The sequence below is a fragment of the Coregonus lavaretus genome, assembly GCF_964263955.1.
Source record: "Coregonus lavaretus genome assembly, chromosome: 7".
In the NCBI taxonomy this organism is placed as follows: Eukaryota; Metazoa; Chordata; class Actinopteri; order Salmoniformes; family Salmonidae; genus Coregonus; species Coregonus lavaretus.
This window is the reverse complement of record NC_139994.1, coordinates 14080461-14097232: the sequence shown is the minus strand read 5'-3', so window position 1 is coordinate 14097232 and position 16772 is coordinate 14080461. Positions and strand designations below refer to the sequence as shown.

At 43.3% G+C, this 16772-nt stretch overlaps 1 protein-coding gene across 11 annotated transcripts in view; it reads right to left on the bottom strand.

Annotated features, from left to right (window-relative positions):
• Positions 1-16772, bottom strand: part of LOC311131725 (uncharacterized protein) — a 45950-nt gene that overhangs the window by 12160 nt on the left and 17018 nt on the right. For all 11 annotated transcript variants that reach the window (XM_084164839.1, XM_084164840.1, XM_084164846.1 and 8 more), the window contains exons 2-5: positions 8351-8641; positions 6034-6102; positions 803-966; positions 220-328 (exon numbers count right to left, since the gene is read on the bottom strand). In XM_084164839.1, coding sequence (XP_084020965.1) covers positions 220-328; positions 803-966; positions 6034-6102; positions 8351-8641 — 633 coding nt within the window. The remainder of the gene's footprint in view (positions 1-219; positions 329-802; positions 967-6033; positions 6103-8350; positions 8642-16772) is intronic.

Here is a 16772-nt window from a genome sequence, read left to right as displayed (position 1 = left end):
ACAGTGCCTGACGATGGCCTAACACAACCCAGGCGACACCCAAACCTTAGGACTGTAAATAATTAACATCAGTTAGACTAGAAAGTCAAGTTTCTGTCCTGTTCCACGAGGGAACTGTGTATAAGCAGTTCATTGAGGTTCTGGGTGGTTCATGTCTATGCAGTCCTATGAGGTTCTACATGGTTCTATGAGGTTCTACGTGGTTCCAGTGAAACTCACTTTGCCTGCGGGAGGTCTGGTTGAGGCCGCCGGCCCAGGACCATCTCTGCTGACGGATCTCAGCCCACGTCTTTTTGGTTGACTTCTTGATGGCTGCCTCGTAGCGCTCCTGTGGTGGGGACATAAGGAGACAAACTGTGGCTATCTCCAGAAGCTACACTTAGCTGAGAACAGTGATATGTCATTTTTACTAAACCCCAAACCTCTGCGTGTATGTGCCCTCTCCACCCAAAGCAAACGCTTAGAATTGAATATTATTCTAAAATGTTTATTAATGAAAGCTTAGATCAGGGTTCTTCAATTCCGGTCCTGGAGGGCCGAAACACTTCTGTTTTTTATTTCTACCTGGTAGTTAATTGCACTCACCTGGTGTCCCAGGTCTGAATTAGCCCCTGATTTAGAAGGAGAGGATGAAAAACAGAGGTGTTTCGGCCCTCCAGGACCGGAATTGAAGAACCCTGGCTTAGATCATTGATTGTATGTGTACCCTAGACTGCAACCAAGCTGATAACAAAACTGCACACAACACTTGAGCAACAGAGAGATATTGAACATGACCCTCCTCCAGTCCTCTACTTCCCACCTTGTTCTTCTCTAGTTTCTGCCTCTGTTTCTCCTCCAGGAGGGCTCTGCGTTTCTCAAGCTTCAGTCTCTGGTCCTCCAGCCTCTTCCTGCGCTCCTCCAGCTGGCTCTCCCTCAGACGCCTCGCCTTCTCCTCCTTCTCCAGCCACTGGGCCTTCTTAGCCGCTACACAACGGGAGGCAACGGGTACAGGTTTAGTTTAGTTTTATTTGAGTATACATGGTTTAGTTGAGTTTAATTTCACATGGTTTAATTGTTTTATTTTAATATACATGGCTGCTATGTAGGTGAATTGCATTCACATCAGGAAACTCAAAAAAACATAAATCAATAAATGTGGTACAGTTAGCTAATCAAGAAAGCTCCGAAGTCATGGATGGGATAATGGAACATTCAGGGTTGTTGAAGCACTTGTTTGGGATAGTGAGCAGAGTAAACATCAGGGTTACATAGCTAATACCTTAGACCTGTTCTCTATTACCAGACTGACTGTTACCAGCCTATTACCTAACTGGGATATAATCTCTCCATCTCTTTCTATCTCTCTTTGTCTGGCTCTCTCTCTCTTTCTGCACTACCTGGTCATAAACAACTCTGAATGACTGAGCAGCACATCATTTGTTGTTTGTCCACTGAGAGGAATTCTGGCCTGGTGATCTGTTAAAGGCTGTTTAGACGCACACAAGTCTCATGGCTTCCTGGAACCAGATTGGAAAAGGAAGAAAACTAGAATGGGAAGATGAAGACATATTGTTTACATCCTCCCAGAGTTGTAATCCTATTCGAAGAATTCTAATAACAGTAAACCAGTAGTAGTAGTAGTAGTAGTAGTAGTAGTAGTAGTAGTAGTAGTAGTAGTAGTAGTAGTAGTAGTAGTAGTAGTAGTAGTAGTAGTAGTAGTAGTAGTAGTAGTAGTAGTAGTAGTAGTAGTAGTAGTAGTAGTAGTAGTAGTAGTAGTAGTAGTAGTAGTAGTAGTAGTAGTAGTAGTAGTAGTAGTAGTAGTAGTAGTAGTAGTAGTAGTAGTAGTAGTAGTAGTAGTAGTAGTAGTAGTAGTAGTAGTAGTAGTAGTAGTAGTAGTAGTAGTAGTAGTAGTAGTAGTAGTAGTAGTAGTAGTAGTAGTAGTAGTAGTAGTAGTAGTAGTAGTAGTAGTAGTAGTAGTAGTAGTAGTAGTAGTAGTAGTAGTAGTAGTAGTAGTAGTAGTAGTAGTAGTAGTAGTAGTAGTAGTAGTAGTAGTAGTAGTAGTAGTAGTAGTAGTAGTAGTAGTAGTAGTAGTAGTAGTAGTAGTAGTAGTAGTAGTAGTAGTAGTAGTAGTAGTAGTAGTAGTAGTAGTAGTAGTAGTAGTAGTAGTAGTAGTAGTAGTAGTAGTAGTAGTAGTAGTAGTAGTAGTAGTAGTAGTAGTAGTAGTAGTAGTAGTAGTAGTAGTAGTAGTAGTAGTAGTAGTAGTAGTAGTAGTAGTAGTAGTAGTAGTAGTAGTAGTAGTAGTAGTAGTAGTAGTAGTAGTAGTAGTAGTAGTAGTAGTAGTAGTAGTAGTAGTAGTAGTAGTAGTAGTAGTAGTAGTAGTAGTAGTAGTAGTAGTAGTAGTAGTAGTAGTAGTAGTAGTAGTAGTAGTAGTAGTAGTAGTAGTAGTAGTAGTAGTAGTAGTAGTAGTAGTAGTAGTAGTAGTAGTAGTAGTAGTAGTAGTAGTAGTAGTAGTAGTAGTAGTAGTAGTAGTAGTAGTAGTAGTAGTAGTAGTAGTAGTAGTAGTAGTATCCTACTGCGTTTTACTAGTGCCCTCTAGCAGACACTGAGTTTCACTCCACAGATTCTGTGGCTCATTTCTGACAGCCACAATTAAAATGCAATCACTCGGCTTTATTTAAAATCCCAGCATGCTGTGCACCAGCTGTGTCCTCTCAGCTCATTAAGCCTCCTCTGAGGTAGACGCCACATGTGTACTGTGTTTCAGAGTGGCATTTCATGTTTTGCAGTCCCTTGCATGTGGGCCCACTTCCACAACACACATGTTGTTTAGCATGGTGGGGGCAAGCTACGTTTGTAGAGTTTTGGGGGGGCTCAGTTTTTTGGGGCCCACTTACACTACCCACGTTTTGTTTAGCACTAAAATGGTGGGGTCTGGATACTTTTGAATCGTTTTTTTTGTTCAAGATAATGTCTCAGTGTTGATTGGGGGAAAATGAATGTGAGATGTCTTTGATAACGCATGCAATCCTCATTCTGAAATATTGAAAACATTAAAAGGATTTAGTCAAAATCTGAAATGCATGAGTGTTTGATGTTCTATGTTAAGGACCTGATTTGTATTCTGTTAACATTCCCTAGCCCTTCTCTATAAATAAGTAAAGGGCTAGAATACTCTAGTCCAGGGGTTCTCAAACTTTTTGGGTCCGGGGACAACTTTGTGATAGCAAAATAATCAGGGACCCCCTCATAATCAGAACACAACTCGAGTGAGATAAAAAATGCATATAAGGAGTTTTACTATGACTTCGGCAGTGCATGGCCGGACGAACCAAGTCTCTGGCCCTGGCATCGGAGAGAAAGTCTGTTTTCAAGCTAATTTCCTGCAATTCTACACATTTTGTCATGGGGAAGAGAGAGAACTTTGCAGTTTTAAAGCTTAAATTACAGTGCATTTATGTAAAAAATATATATATCATTTTGGGGGAATACAAGAAGTATTGAGTTGAAAAATGTATAATTGGTGGATTACTGTGGATACCAATATTTCTGTGAGCCTCCCAGGCCCATGTTTCCCAGGGTTAAGAACATACATTGTAGATTAATAATATGACATTGTATTTTGTATTAAACGTATTCCACGGATCCCTTGGCCAAAATTAATCTGTTGTTGTTAGTAATATTCATTAAAAATAATAATAATTCAGATCTGGCCGCGGACCCCCTGCAGTACCTCAATTGGAGAACCCCTGCTCTAGTCTGCACCCCATCCACAAAGAAAACACTATCCCATTTCTCCATCATGGATACGAAGAAATTATATTGATTTTCAGTATCTGAGTGTCAGAAATACAATTAGCTAAATACGTTCCTTACATAACAACCCTGCACTTTAATATATGTTCCAAAAAAAAGTGTATGTTTTATTGTCACGTACACTGGGTAGGTGCAGTGAAATGTGTTGTTTTACAGGGTCAGCCATTGTAGTACGTTGCCCCTGGAGCAAATTAGGGATAAGTGCCTTGCTCAAAGGCACATCAACAGATATTTCACCTTGTCGGCTCAGGTATTCAAACCAGTGACCATTTGGTTATTGGCCCAACGCTCTAACCACTAGACTACCTGCCACTTTAAAGGGATAAGTACAAAAGATAATCACATGCAGCTTTTTTTTCTGCATGTCATCATCAGTATAGTATATATATTGCCATAAACTTTAGAACATCCAACCATAAAAGCTTGATGCTGTGATATCTAAACATGTACAATATCTGGTCCATAGGAGATTCCTATCTTACATCTGGACAGACAGAGGTCAGCCAAAGGTTTGCCATTTTCAGTCAAATAAAAGGCTATGTCCATTGGTTGGCTGGCTGTCTGCTGAAACGATTCCTTGGCATGGCGATTATAATGAGACTAATGAAATAAGTAATTACATCTAATCTGTCTGAGAGGCACGTCGCGGTTGGTTCACGGTAATGACTACACATTTTTCACGCCGCGCCCCAGGGGGACTATGGAACGGCTCAGTTGGATACGCCCGCCAAGTCCTCCTCTGATTGGCTCAGGATTTGGCCTCAGTGCAGAGAAAGAGGGGCTTAGGCCAATGTTGTGGGAGAATAGGACTGGGGGAAATACTAGTCTACTGCATGTCTCTGAGTTGATAATAAGATCACAGAGTAAAATGACATGAAAAATAGACCCTGAAAGCATCTGTCGAGAAAAATCTATATTGGAAAGAAATCACTAATGATCCATCAAATGGAAGCAAAGTATACATGCAAATATGGTGAAATAAAAATATCTGCACAATGAGAACTGGAAAGAAAAAACATAATGATGGGGTCATATATTGTATTGTTGTCTCTACCTTCTTGCCCTTTGTGCTGTTGTCTGTGCGCAAAAATGTTTGTACCATGTTTTGTGCTGCTACCATGTTGTGCTGCTGCCATGTTGTGTTGCTACCATGTTGTTGTCATGTTGTGTTGTCATGTGTTGCTGCTATGCTATGTTGTTGTCTTAGGTCTCTCTTTATGTAGTGTTGTGGTGTCTCTCTTGTCGTGATGTGTGTTTTGTCCTATATTTTATTTTTATTTTGTATTTTTAATCCGAGCCCCCGTCCCCGTAGGAGGCCTTTTGCCTTTTGGTAGGCCGTCATTGTAAATAAGAATTTGTTCTTAACTGACTTTCCTAGTTAAATAAAGGTTAAATAAAATAAAATAAATATAACTGAACTATCTAATCGGTTCAACCTTCAGAGAAAAACAAGACATTCTAAGGTTCCCAGTGAAAAACAAGACATTCTAAGGTTCCCAGTGAAAAACAAGACATTCTAAGGTTCCCAGTGAAAAACAAGACATTCTAAGGTTCCCAGTGAAAAACAAGACATTCTAAGGTTCCCAGTGAAAAACAAGAGGACAACAAACAGAAGACAAAACAACTGATTCATGGAGGAGGTAGAAACAGGAAAGGACTGTTGAGAAGCAGACAGAGGGAAATAAAAACACATTGCATCACCATCACAAGGTGGAGATGTGGAGAATAATAGCATGACTGTTGCTGCTAGCAAGTGATGTTACCAACACTGCTCTTATAGCCTTACCTTGCAGCTGAGTTTGCTGTTCTGAAGCAGCAATACGAGAGGGAAGACAACAGCAAGTGTCAACAAGCATCAATCATGCAAAAGCAGAACCCATGGCAGAATATTCTAAATTCTAAAAGATCGTTAAAGACAGGAGATCAGTTAAGGGTTGCGTAATTGAACGTATTGAATGCTACAGTGTCTAATGGGTTAATAATCCCTACATTCGGCATCACTGTCTAGTGTCAGTGTCAGAAACGTAGGCTGCATCCCAAATAACACCCTATTCCCTTTATAGTGCACTACCTTTGACCAGGGCCCATATGGCTATGTCGGGAATAGGGTGCCATTTGGGACACATACCTAGACAAGACTAGATACATCTCTTTACACTCCACAACAGGCAAACCCAACATGTCACATAGGATACAATGAAATAATTTCTCTATAGCATCTTTTCCTTTATGGCTTACCAATGTATTTGGCCCTCTCCTCCCTCCGCTCCTTGGCCTGCTTCTGTCGTTGCTCTGTGCTCAACCCATCTAGGCAAAGAAAGATACACTTTGCATCAGATATACACTAAGTATACCAAACATTACGAACACGTTCCTAATATTTAGTTGCACCCCCCCACCCCCCACCCCCCCTCCCCCCTCAGAACAACCTCAATTCATCAGGGGATGGACTCTACAAGGTGTTGAAAGCGTTCCACAGGGATGCTGGTCCATGTTGGCTCCAATGCTTCCTACAGTTGTGTCAAGTTGGTTGGATGTCCTTTGGGTGGTGGACCATTCTTGATACACAGGGGAAACTGTTGAGCATGAAAAACCCAGCAGTGTTGCAGTTCTTGACACAAAAGCCTGGCACCTACTACCATACCCTGTTCAAAGGGACTTACATTTTTTGTCTTACCCATTCACCCTCTGAATGGCACACATACACAATCCATGTCTCAATTGTCTCAAGGCTTAAACATCTTCTTTAACATGTCTCCTCCCCTTCATCTACACTGATTGAAGTGGATTTAACAAGTGACATCAATAAGGGATCATAGCTTTCACCTGGATTCACCTGGTCAGTCTATTTCATGGAAAGAGCAGGTGTTCCTAATGTTTTGTATACACAGTGTACATTTCTTTTGACCTAAAATATCAATGCCAAGAGTGTGCAAAGCTGTCATCAAGGCAAAGGGTGGCTATTTGAAGAATCTCAAATATAAAATATATTTTGATTTGTTTAACACTTTTTTGGTTACTACATGATTCCATATGAGTTATTTCATAGTTTTGATGTCTTCACTATTATTCTACAATGTAAAAAATAGTAAAAATAAAGAAAAACCCTTGAATGAGTAGGTGTGTCCAAACTTTTGACTGGTAGTGTATATGTTGCAGAAAAGCTGTAAAAAAACAAACAAGAGATGTGTCCTCCGAAGAGGGGGGGTGGTGGATGGGTTAATACAAATAAAAGAATGCACTGCAGAGTCCCAGTGCACAGAACAGCTGATCGCACCTGTCATGTAGAGTACAATAGCATAGCAGAGGTCATGTACTTGAAACAATGATTGTATAAATTCTAAACTACAGTGTGTATTCATATATTCAAGACCAAGGTCAGGAAGCTACGTGTGCATCCCAAATGGCACCCTATTGCCTATACAGTGCATTACTTTTGACCAGAGCCCTATGGGCCATGGTCAAAAGCAGTGCACTACATAGGGAATAGGGTGTTATTTGGGACGCAGCCTACATCTCCCACTGCAATGCTATAATGTTATTCACTCTATGGTTTAACAGTTTCTGTGACCCCGAATGGAACTCATGTGATCATGTATTTTGCACCCTTTCCTGTCTGCAGCAATTATCAACGTTAACTCTGATCCACTTTGATAAACGTAAACAGCATCAGAGGTGGTCCTCTGTAGCTCAATTGGTAGAGCATGGCGCTTGTAACGCCAGGGTAGTGGGTTCGATCCCCGGGACCACCCATACGTAAAAATGTATGCACACATGACTGTAAGTCGCTTTGGATAAAAGCGTCTGCTAAATGGCATATTATTATTATTATTATTAGGAAGGATTTTTGTATGAATTTCAAATCCTGTTTCAGCCTAGGCACAGATGTACTGTATTTTGGTGGCTCTGGCTGTGGAATGGGCTCTGCTTTGATAAAGCTGTATGCATTGGAAATGGGGCCCTGGGTTAACTCCGATCTCCTTCTGAGGAGCTCCAGCTTCATGCTATATAATATGTATGCCAAGTTTTCCCTGCCAATCCAAGAGGACCCTGCACAAAGAGCCCCGGCCATCACTATAGCAACCGCTCTTTCCTCCCACCACCAGCAAAGGGTGAATTTCAGTACTGGAGTCTTATAAGGCTGGTGTCTGAAGAGATAGGCTGGAGAGTGTTCAGGAAAACTCCCTGAGCCTGAGGTCCTCCTGTCCCAACACAAGGCCCAAGTACACCCCTCCTCCTCAAACCCCACCTCATTACTCCTGCATATCCACCCCTCCCCTCACAAACGATTTTGGGTTCAGCCACTGCCATCTGTCTGATTGGGTATGTAATGACTGAAGATCCATTCGATTAGACTCAGAGAATATAGAAACCTTTCACCAGTCCACAGATAAGAAGCACTGAATGGTTCTCCCCTCTGTGTACAGGGATACTAGCGTCCATAGCTCTCTTACTGTACACCTTACACTGATATCTAACCCCATGCTATTTCCTTATCCTCCTGGTTCTCTCTCTCTCTCTGTGGTGCTTAGAGGTGAGACGTTGTATACCGTACCTCCTTTTTTAGGCTGGGGGCTGGTACTAGACCCAGGGGTGCCAGGTCTGGCATCTGTCTTGGTGGAGGACTCTGTCTTTGAGGTGGGCTCTGTTTTGGGACAGAACTCTGTGTTTGGGGAGAGGTCTGTTTTGGGACAGGACTCTGTGTTTGGGGAGAGGTCTGTTTTGGGAAAGGACTCTGTGTTTGGGGAGAGGTCTGAAATGTCTGAGTCGTCTGGTGTCAGTAGGTCCTTGATTATCTCCTTGTCTTCATTCTGGATGCGCCGAGGCTCTGGTGTGGATGGGAGACCTGGAACACAGAGATAACGTTCATCAATGAACGGAAGTAGAACACTATGCATAAAGGGTAGAAAAAGAGAGAGAGAGGGGGGGGGGAGTAGACTAAGAAAAATAAATAGAGAGGGTGGGAGGGAGGGAGGGTAGAGAGAGAGAGAGAGAGGCGGGAGAGAGAGAGAGGGGGCGGGAGAGAGAGAGAGGGGGCGGGAGAGAGAGAGAGGGGGCGGGAGAGAGAGAGAGGGGGCGGGAGAGAGAGAGAGAGGGAGAGAGAGAGGGGGGGGGGGGGGGGGGGGGGGGGGTGGAGAGAGACTAAAGACAAGCACCATCAACAAATGAAGAGTCTATTCAGCATTGCAGAGAAAAGGCTCAGTCGTAGAGCGCCATTTTGAGGGGAAAAACGGGCCAATTTCAATGCAGGCCTTTTCTGAAAAGGAAAGTGCTGACGTAACATTTAGAATGGCTAATTAATGCTGTGCCAACCACTGCAAAAGCTCTTAAAATGCTAAATATGCTGCTGGGGCAAAAAATATGAAACATATGATTACTCAAGCTCTGTTCTGGAAATTGAACATTATCCCTCTGAGTGGGGGATGCAGTGTTTCTTCTAGGATTTTTTTCAGCAGCCGTAGCAACATTTTGCGTGGGAAGGGGGTGTCCTTTTGCTGGGGGGGTCCGGGGGCATGCACCCCCGTTCGAAAATGTGCCAACATTTCTAAAAACATGTTTTTACTTCGTCATTATGGGTTCTTGTGTGTAGATTGGTGGGGGAAAAATATATTTCATCAATTTTGAATTGAGGCTGTAACACAACAAAATGTGGAATAAGTCAAGGGGTATGAATACTTTCTGAAGGCACTGTACCTCATTAAAAAAAAAACGAAAGACTCAATGCATCAAATGCTACAAATATATGTTGCAACTTGTCATTCCAGGTCTTTTTTCTGGAACAAAATGGGGTTTAGGAGGTGGGCGTGGCGGGGGCATGGTAGTGGACGTGGCCTGCCGCTGCTAAAGGAATACAGGGGAAACACTGGGATGTATGAGTCGACAGAATGTGACGTGTGCACATTGACCATTGGAATGAAATACCATACCATCAGGCAGATACTTTGCAGTATCACATAACCAGTAGCACTCAAAGTCAAGTTACAGTACATATCATGTCCTCTATAGGATTCACCAATAAAAGCATGATAAAGCATAATCAGGCTTTGCTCTGATCTTCAGTCCTTGGGCCAAGCTTCTTAACCTCTGATCTTTGGAAGAGTGACAGAGAGGTCACAGGAAGACAAAACATATCCTGTGTTAATACCTCATCAGACATTGTTTTTACACTTGGCTCTCCTCTTTACTGTGTGTGCGTCCCAAATGGCACCCTATTCCCTATATAATGCACAACTTTTGACCAGGACCCATAGGGCTCTGGTCAAAAGTAGTGCACTGTGTAGGGATTAGGGTGCCATTTGGGACACAGCCTGAGTCTCTCTCTGTGGGCTGGGCTATCAGCTGCTGTCTGGGCCTGGCTGTCACACCAACACTGGTGCTCACAGTGACAAACTGCACTACGCCATAATGAAGCATGGCGGAGGAGAGAAAAAGGAGAGAAAGAGGGAGAGAGAGTGGGGGAGGGTGAAGAAAAATTGTACACCTCCACAAAGACCTATGGAGAACAGCGAGGGAGGAGAAGAGAGAGTGAGACAGAGATTGATAGACACAGAGAGGGGGGAGGTTCAGTAGAACAAGGGAGAAGAAAAATTGTGCATCTCTATAATGATTCAAAGGGCAATGAAAGAAAGACAGAGAGACAAAAAATGGAACAGAAGGGGGGAGGGAGAGAGAGAGAGAGAGGAAAAGAAAGAGAGACAAAGAAAGAGACGGATATTGTTGTGTGATATAGGTGTAAAGGGATCCAGGCCAGCTTTCTGACTCACATTAAGCTCACAGTGGGCAGATGGAGCGTATCCCTCTCTTCAGACCCATCCAAGGCTGCATCCCAAATGGCAATATATTCCCTGCTCATAGGAATCTGGTCAAAAGTAGTTCACTATATAGGGAATAGGGTGCCATTTGGGACAGAGTACAAACGCTCACCGAACCCCATAAATCACATATTAACACTGGGCCTCTCTCCAGCTGCCTCCATTTACAGTACACACATCCAGCCAGGGATGGCAACACAGTGGCGAAATCATAGCAGGTTAATGAGAGGATAATTAAGAAATAAGGCCTGAGGGGGTGTGGTATATGGCGAATATACCACGGCTAAGGGTTGTTCTTAGTACGACACAACGTGGAGTGCCTGGATACAGCCCTTAGACGTGGTATTTTGGCCATATACCACAAACCCCTGAGGTGCCTTAGTGCTATTATAAACTGGTTACCAACGTAATTAGAAGAGTAAAAAGAAATGTTTTGTCATACCCGTGGTATATGGCTTTCAGCCTATCAGCATTCAGAGCTCGAACCACCCAGTTTATAATGTGCATTGAATCAGCTGTCAAGATGACGGAACAACTGCAGGTTTCTGCAAAGAGAATCACTCCACTTGTAACTGCCAGAAAATACAATGTGATTTGGCAAGAATAGGACAATAAATCTTCCCAGACAGTAAACTTGGACTATTTGAACATTACATCACAAGAGACGCAAAATATGACCTAAATGAGAGTGCCATACATTGAGGGGGAAAAGGTGAAGAAACACCCCGCAGTACTACATTGACAGTGTGAAGGACTATCATGAGTTCAACAAGCATATCCAGGTCTGCTGGGTAACTGGGAGGAAAAGGTTCAAGACACCTTCCAGCTATTATGGTGTCATGAGAGAAAGGTGAGAGAGCTCACTTCTGTCTCTGAACTATAAGCCCTCAAGCAACTGGGAAAGACATCAAAAGACAAAAGTTCCAACTTTCCAAACGCTAAAATAGAAGCTATTGTGAACTCTCTGCATAGAAACAGGAACTTAGCCAAAACCACACAACAGAGGGAAAGAGGATGACGGAGTCTGACTTCATCCCAAGTCAAATTTGGGGGTGGTTTTGAAATTGTGCTATGGGGTTATTACAGTAATAAGTATGTATGTGTGGGTGTGGCTGTCTGTTTTAATGTGTGGGCTTTAATGACGTTGAGGGAAGGAACCAAAAGTGGAAGGAGGAGCAGGACAAGGGGGAAGGAGATTACAGAAACAAACACCAAAAGGAACAGACTGTGTGGAAGGAACGTTGTGGAACATTCTGTTAGTAAAACCCTAAAGTTGTTTTCATTAGTGAGTCAATCTGTGAGTCTGGAACGGTTGGCTTGTTTATAGGAAGAGTACAAGCAGGTCCAAAATAGTTTCAGATCATCATATTCATTTAAGTCACTCTCATAATATTGTAACAAAATACTGTACGTTACAATTTCATAGGGACGTAGTCAAACACAATTAATCTTAGTAACTATAAGGAGCTCCGGCTCCATGTCTTAAAGGCCTAATGCAAACATACATACAACATGTGTAGGACTCATCAACTAGGCCTATTCATGTGACAGGCCCCCAATTAACATACAAACACAGATCCGGCAGATTCACCCTCCTCCACCCTCCTCCGCTCCATCCATTCCTCCGCTCTGCTCCCCTCTACTAAAGCCGGCAATCTCAGGTTTCTGTGCCACTCTGACAGACACAGGAGTTAAAAATAGTGACGAGCTGCTCAGAGCACAGTGCACCCTACGGAGAATGTGAACCATAAATGGGACTGGGCCTCTGCTGTGGCACCTTTGGAAAATCACAGAGGCTGGAAGCATGCTCTGATGGTAATAATCCAAAAGATAAATAAAGTAAAAAAGGAACGTAAGTAGGTGGAAATTATAAGCAAATTAGAAGGAGAGTGTTAACAAATCCATGTGAGAACTGCTTTATACAGGCAAGGACAAGATCATGGTTGCTACATAAGAAATGTGATCAAGTCAAGAAAAGTCCGTTCTGGGTATGTTGCACACTGCATTAGCCTAAGTACTGTAAGCGGAGCTTGCGATGTGGGCTGCGTTTGACAGAGGCAGTGTGTGTGCAGTTTAGGGTCTGTCTGCTGAGGGAGGGAGGGAGGGAGGAGCACCAGCATATTGGATCTGGGTCAGGCTGACCTCAGGCATCCCTGGTATGTGCGCTTCCCCTGTGTCTCAGTGTTTGTGTCTCAGTGTGCGTATACAGTGTTTGTGGATGGATGGCAGAGAGAGAGAGAGAGAGATAGAGAGAGGAATAAACAATATATCAATAATAACTCAACCGGGACAAGAGACAACATGGCTCCAATGAGGCCTACATTCAACAGTCTTTCTTCTACAATCACTTTCCCAGCTCCATCAGTAGCAGACAGTCTCTGACCACTATAGAATCAAGTAAACCAGAAGGTCAGGGAGTCCAGTCATTCACACAGCAACCTGTGCAATAAACATCCCCTCTGGGCCCATCCATGACTCTCAGACTTCAATAACACCTTAAGCATCTTAGAACTCCCTCACAAGCATCTACAATGGGAACGGAGCAATAAAACAAACATTGTCTGAACCTTTGAACTTTTATAATCATCACCCAGCCACCTCAGTAGCTATTTAAAGATGCCACCAGATGGTCAGTCCTTGCATCCATAGCTCTGTCTATGAATTTGAGAGAGGTTACATTTCTCCAACCCCATCCCTCAGCTGTTTATCAAAACAGTGGCGGGGTATCCACTTGGTTGTTGTTTGAACTGCAGACTGCCCCTGTAGAGAGGCCACCAGATGAACACAGCCACAGCAGTCCTAGAGAGACCAGAAAGACCAACAACAGCTACGAATCACTGTCTCTCTGGGAAAAGCACTACTTTTAGTTTAGTTCAATGAAAGGGCATTTTCAGAAAATATTTTCATTCTAAAGCAGTCTTTTAATTACAGGGCACTTGCTCTCAAAGCTATGCTCGCTATGTGCAGCGCTCCACAATCTTTAATACATTTCTGCCTTCATTGAGTTTCAACTAACTTCTGTGGTGCTGATGCAGCATTTAGGCTAACTCAGACATTTGGACTATGTTAAAACAGTAATGAGAAGAAATGAAAATAATGTTTTTCACAGAGTTCATTCTGCTGTATAGCTTCTTTCAATAGCCATATGTCTGTCTATGGGACAGCCTAGAGGCTGAGCACACAAGGCTAGCCTTCTCATTATGTTACAGGGCCTAGGCTACTGCTAAAGTGCTGTAATCCAGGTGTCTTTACTGACAATCATGGCTAATGGCTCCTCCAGCGAGCTTCGTTTTGGTATCATCACATGACCTATATCAGAGCTGGAGATGCTGCTGTGGGACCAACACTTTACATCAATATGGAATATGGAAGCCCAATATGGAATACCCCCATCCATCCCATCCATCCCATTCATCCCCTGCCATTAAAAGAGTCAGAGAGCCAGAGCAGTTATAGGGACTTGTGTGAGGGAATCAGCTGAATGCTAAGGTTAGACTGCCTGCCATGGATCTCTACTGATGGTAGGAAACTCCTCATCCCCATCCCCTGCCATTAAGAGCCAGGGAGGTTACAGAGACTGATGTGAGTGCTAAGGTTAGAATAGACTGCCTGCCATGGATCTCTATCTAGAGGGAATGGATACGAAGGCAACTATAAGATGAAACTGTAGACGACAGCTGGCTAGAGAACGTGACTCGTCAGTCCTCCTGTGGAACGAACAAGGGCAATCTGACTCCAACTCCGCTGAGGCTTTTAGTCAGCATGAACTGGGTTACACAGTCACACAGACAGACAATATAGAGAAAAGCATGAATCATGAATGGAATCATCAATGATTCAACATTTTCCTGCTCTGCATTCACCAGATGAAGTATGATTAGAATAAAAGTTATGGAAGTGTTGGCAAACATTAAAAGACGGAGATAGAGAACAGAGGTGAGGCGTTAAGATGGATGGAGCAGAAGGAACCTTTTACAGGATGCTGCCGTGGGGTGTAGACAGGGGCTCCATCCCAAATGGCACCCTATTCCCTTTATAGTGCACTACTTTTGATCAGGGCTGGTCAAAAGTAGTGCACTATGTATGGAATAGGGGGCCATTTGGGAGGCAGCCAGTGAGAAAATAGACTGGGTGTGGTGACTGTAGAGGAGCCATGGAGGCTGACAGACCATGACCTCATCATTATGTCACACATCCTCCATAGATGGGATGTCATTAGTGCAGTGCATGATGGGAATGAAAACAAGGGTTGCTGCATGAACATAATACTAGAGAGAGATACGAATTCAAGAGAGAAATATGGGACTTTGAGTGTGTTTGGTGAGAGAGAGAGAGAGAGAGAGAGAGAGAGAGAGAGAGAGAGAGAGAGAGAGAGAGAGAGAGAAGAGAGAGAGAGAGAGAGAGAGAGAGAGAGAGAGAGAGAGAGAGAGAGAGAGAGAGAGAGAGAGAGAGAGAGAGAGAGAGATACTGAAGTGTATATTTTGAAGAGTTTATTCAGTTCCTGCTGACATGCTATCAGGTCATGGGGCACATTCCAGAGCAGTTGCTCCAGCTAGCTCCTATTTGTTTTCATATAAACAACATTAGCCTTATTATAAATGAGCGTGTTAAAGCAGATCTGGGCCCTGCCTGAAATGCATCAGCATGGCTTCTTCCCTACTGACACAAAACACACACACACACACACATCCACAACACATATACACACACACATCCACAATACATACACACACACACAGCACAAAGACCAAACTGCAGGAGGAGAGGGGGGGGAACGTCTGGACTGGTGGGGTTCAGTCCTGCAGAATCAGCAACATACATAGAGTAAAGCCTCCACACATTCTCATACCAACACTTCCTTGATCCGCCTGGGAGCCCTCACTCACCGCAGGTGTGTGTGTGTTTGTGTGTGTGTGTGTTTGTGTGCGCACGTGTGTGTGTGTGCGTGTGCGCATGCGTGTGTGTGTGTGAATAAAAGCAGGAGAACTTTGCTGTGCGCCATACCAAGTATAGTATATCATGTGAGGTAAAAAGCTGTGATTCATGTGTATACTGTACAATATGCTATACATGTGACACTATGCAGGCACATATGCCATAGCTTATCACAGCCCATTTCACAGTCAGGACTAATAGAACATGCCATGTGAGAAGCACATCCCTAGACAATGAGAAACATTGGTTGTCTAGTGCCACTGCCTCCGGATTACATCATATACCGCTGCAGCATGGGTTCGAATCGGCACACTCTCTCCTCTATCTTTCATCTCTGTCCTGTCCAATAAACAAAAATATGTGAGGAGTGGTACTGTCCCACTCCTTCGAAAATAAACATTGCCTTAGGTCTTCTAAACACAGTCAATATACAGTGGACCTGCTTCATAGAGACTAGCTACAGCTGATACTCCCTAGAGTAATGCAATCAACGCTGTTGTGTTTTTGGACTCATTAAGTAGGTCATACTGTAGCGAACAGAGAGCAGCGCTAGCTAGCTAGCAGAGTGATGGTGACTTGGCAGAGTGTGGAGGGTGAAAGATGATGGGACATGTTTAATGGTATCAAGTGAGGCCATATTGGGCCAGGCCAGCAGGGCAAGCCAGTCTCACTGCTCAACATGGCTGTCTGTCTGATCACACAGTGTTGTCTCATCCTAACTAGGGAGCGAAGTATGATTAAATCAGTGTTCCATCTTTTATGCCAAAAAGAGGTGATATTCAACATAGTAAAAACAGCCAAGGGAAGCCTTTTAATATATTAAAACAGACCACTGAGATGTAATATTAAACATCAGACAGATACTCAATACTAATGATTTCAATAAGATGAGAGGCCCCAAGTTGAGAATTGACATTCAATCAATTCAAATGGGAAATTCCGCTCAACATCCTTTTAACTGTGTGTGTGTGTGAGTGTGTGTGTGTGTGTGACTGTGTGTGTATGTGTGTGCTTGTGCATGTGCAAGTGTGTTTAAAACCATAACTATGTTGAATTGACAAGACTGTTAGGCATATGAAGATCAGCACACGCCTGAGGGGAAGGTGAGACAGGGGTCAACAGTCGACACAACCCAACACAACACAGCAGAGCCCATATGATTCACTGCAGAGATGATCAGATCTAACAGATACTGTATCTCTGCAGGACAGACAGAGGAGGACAAAGGAG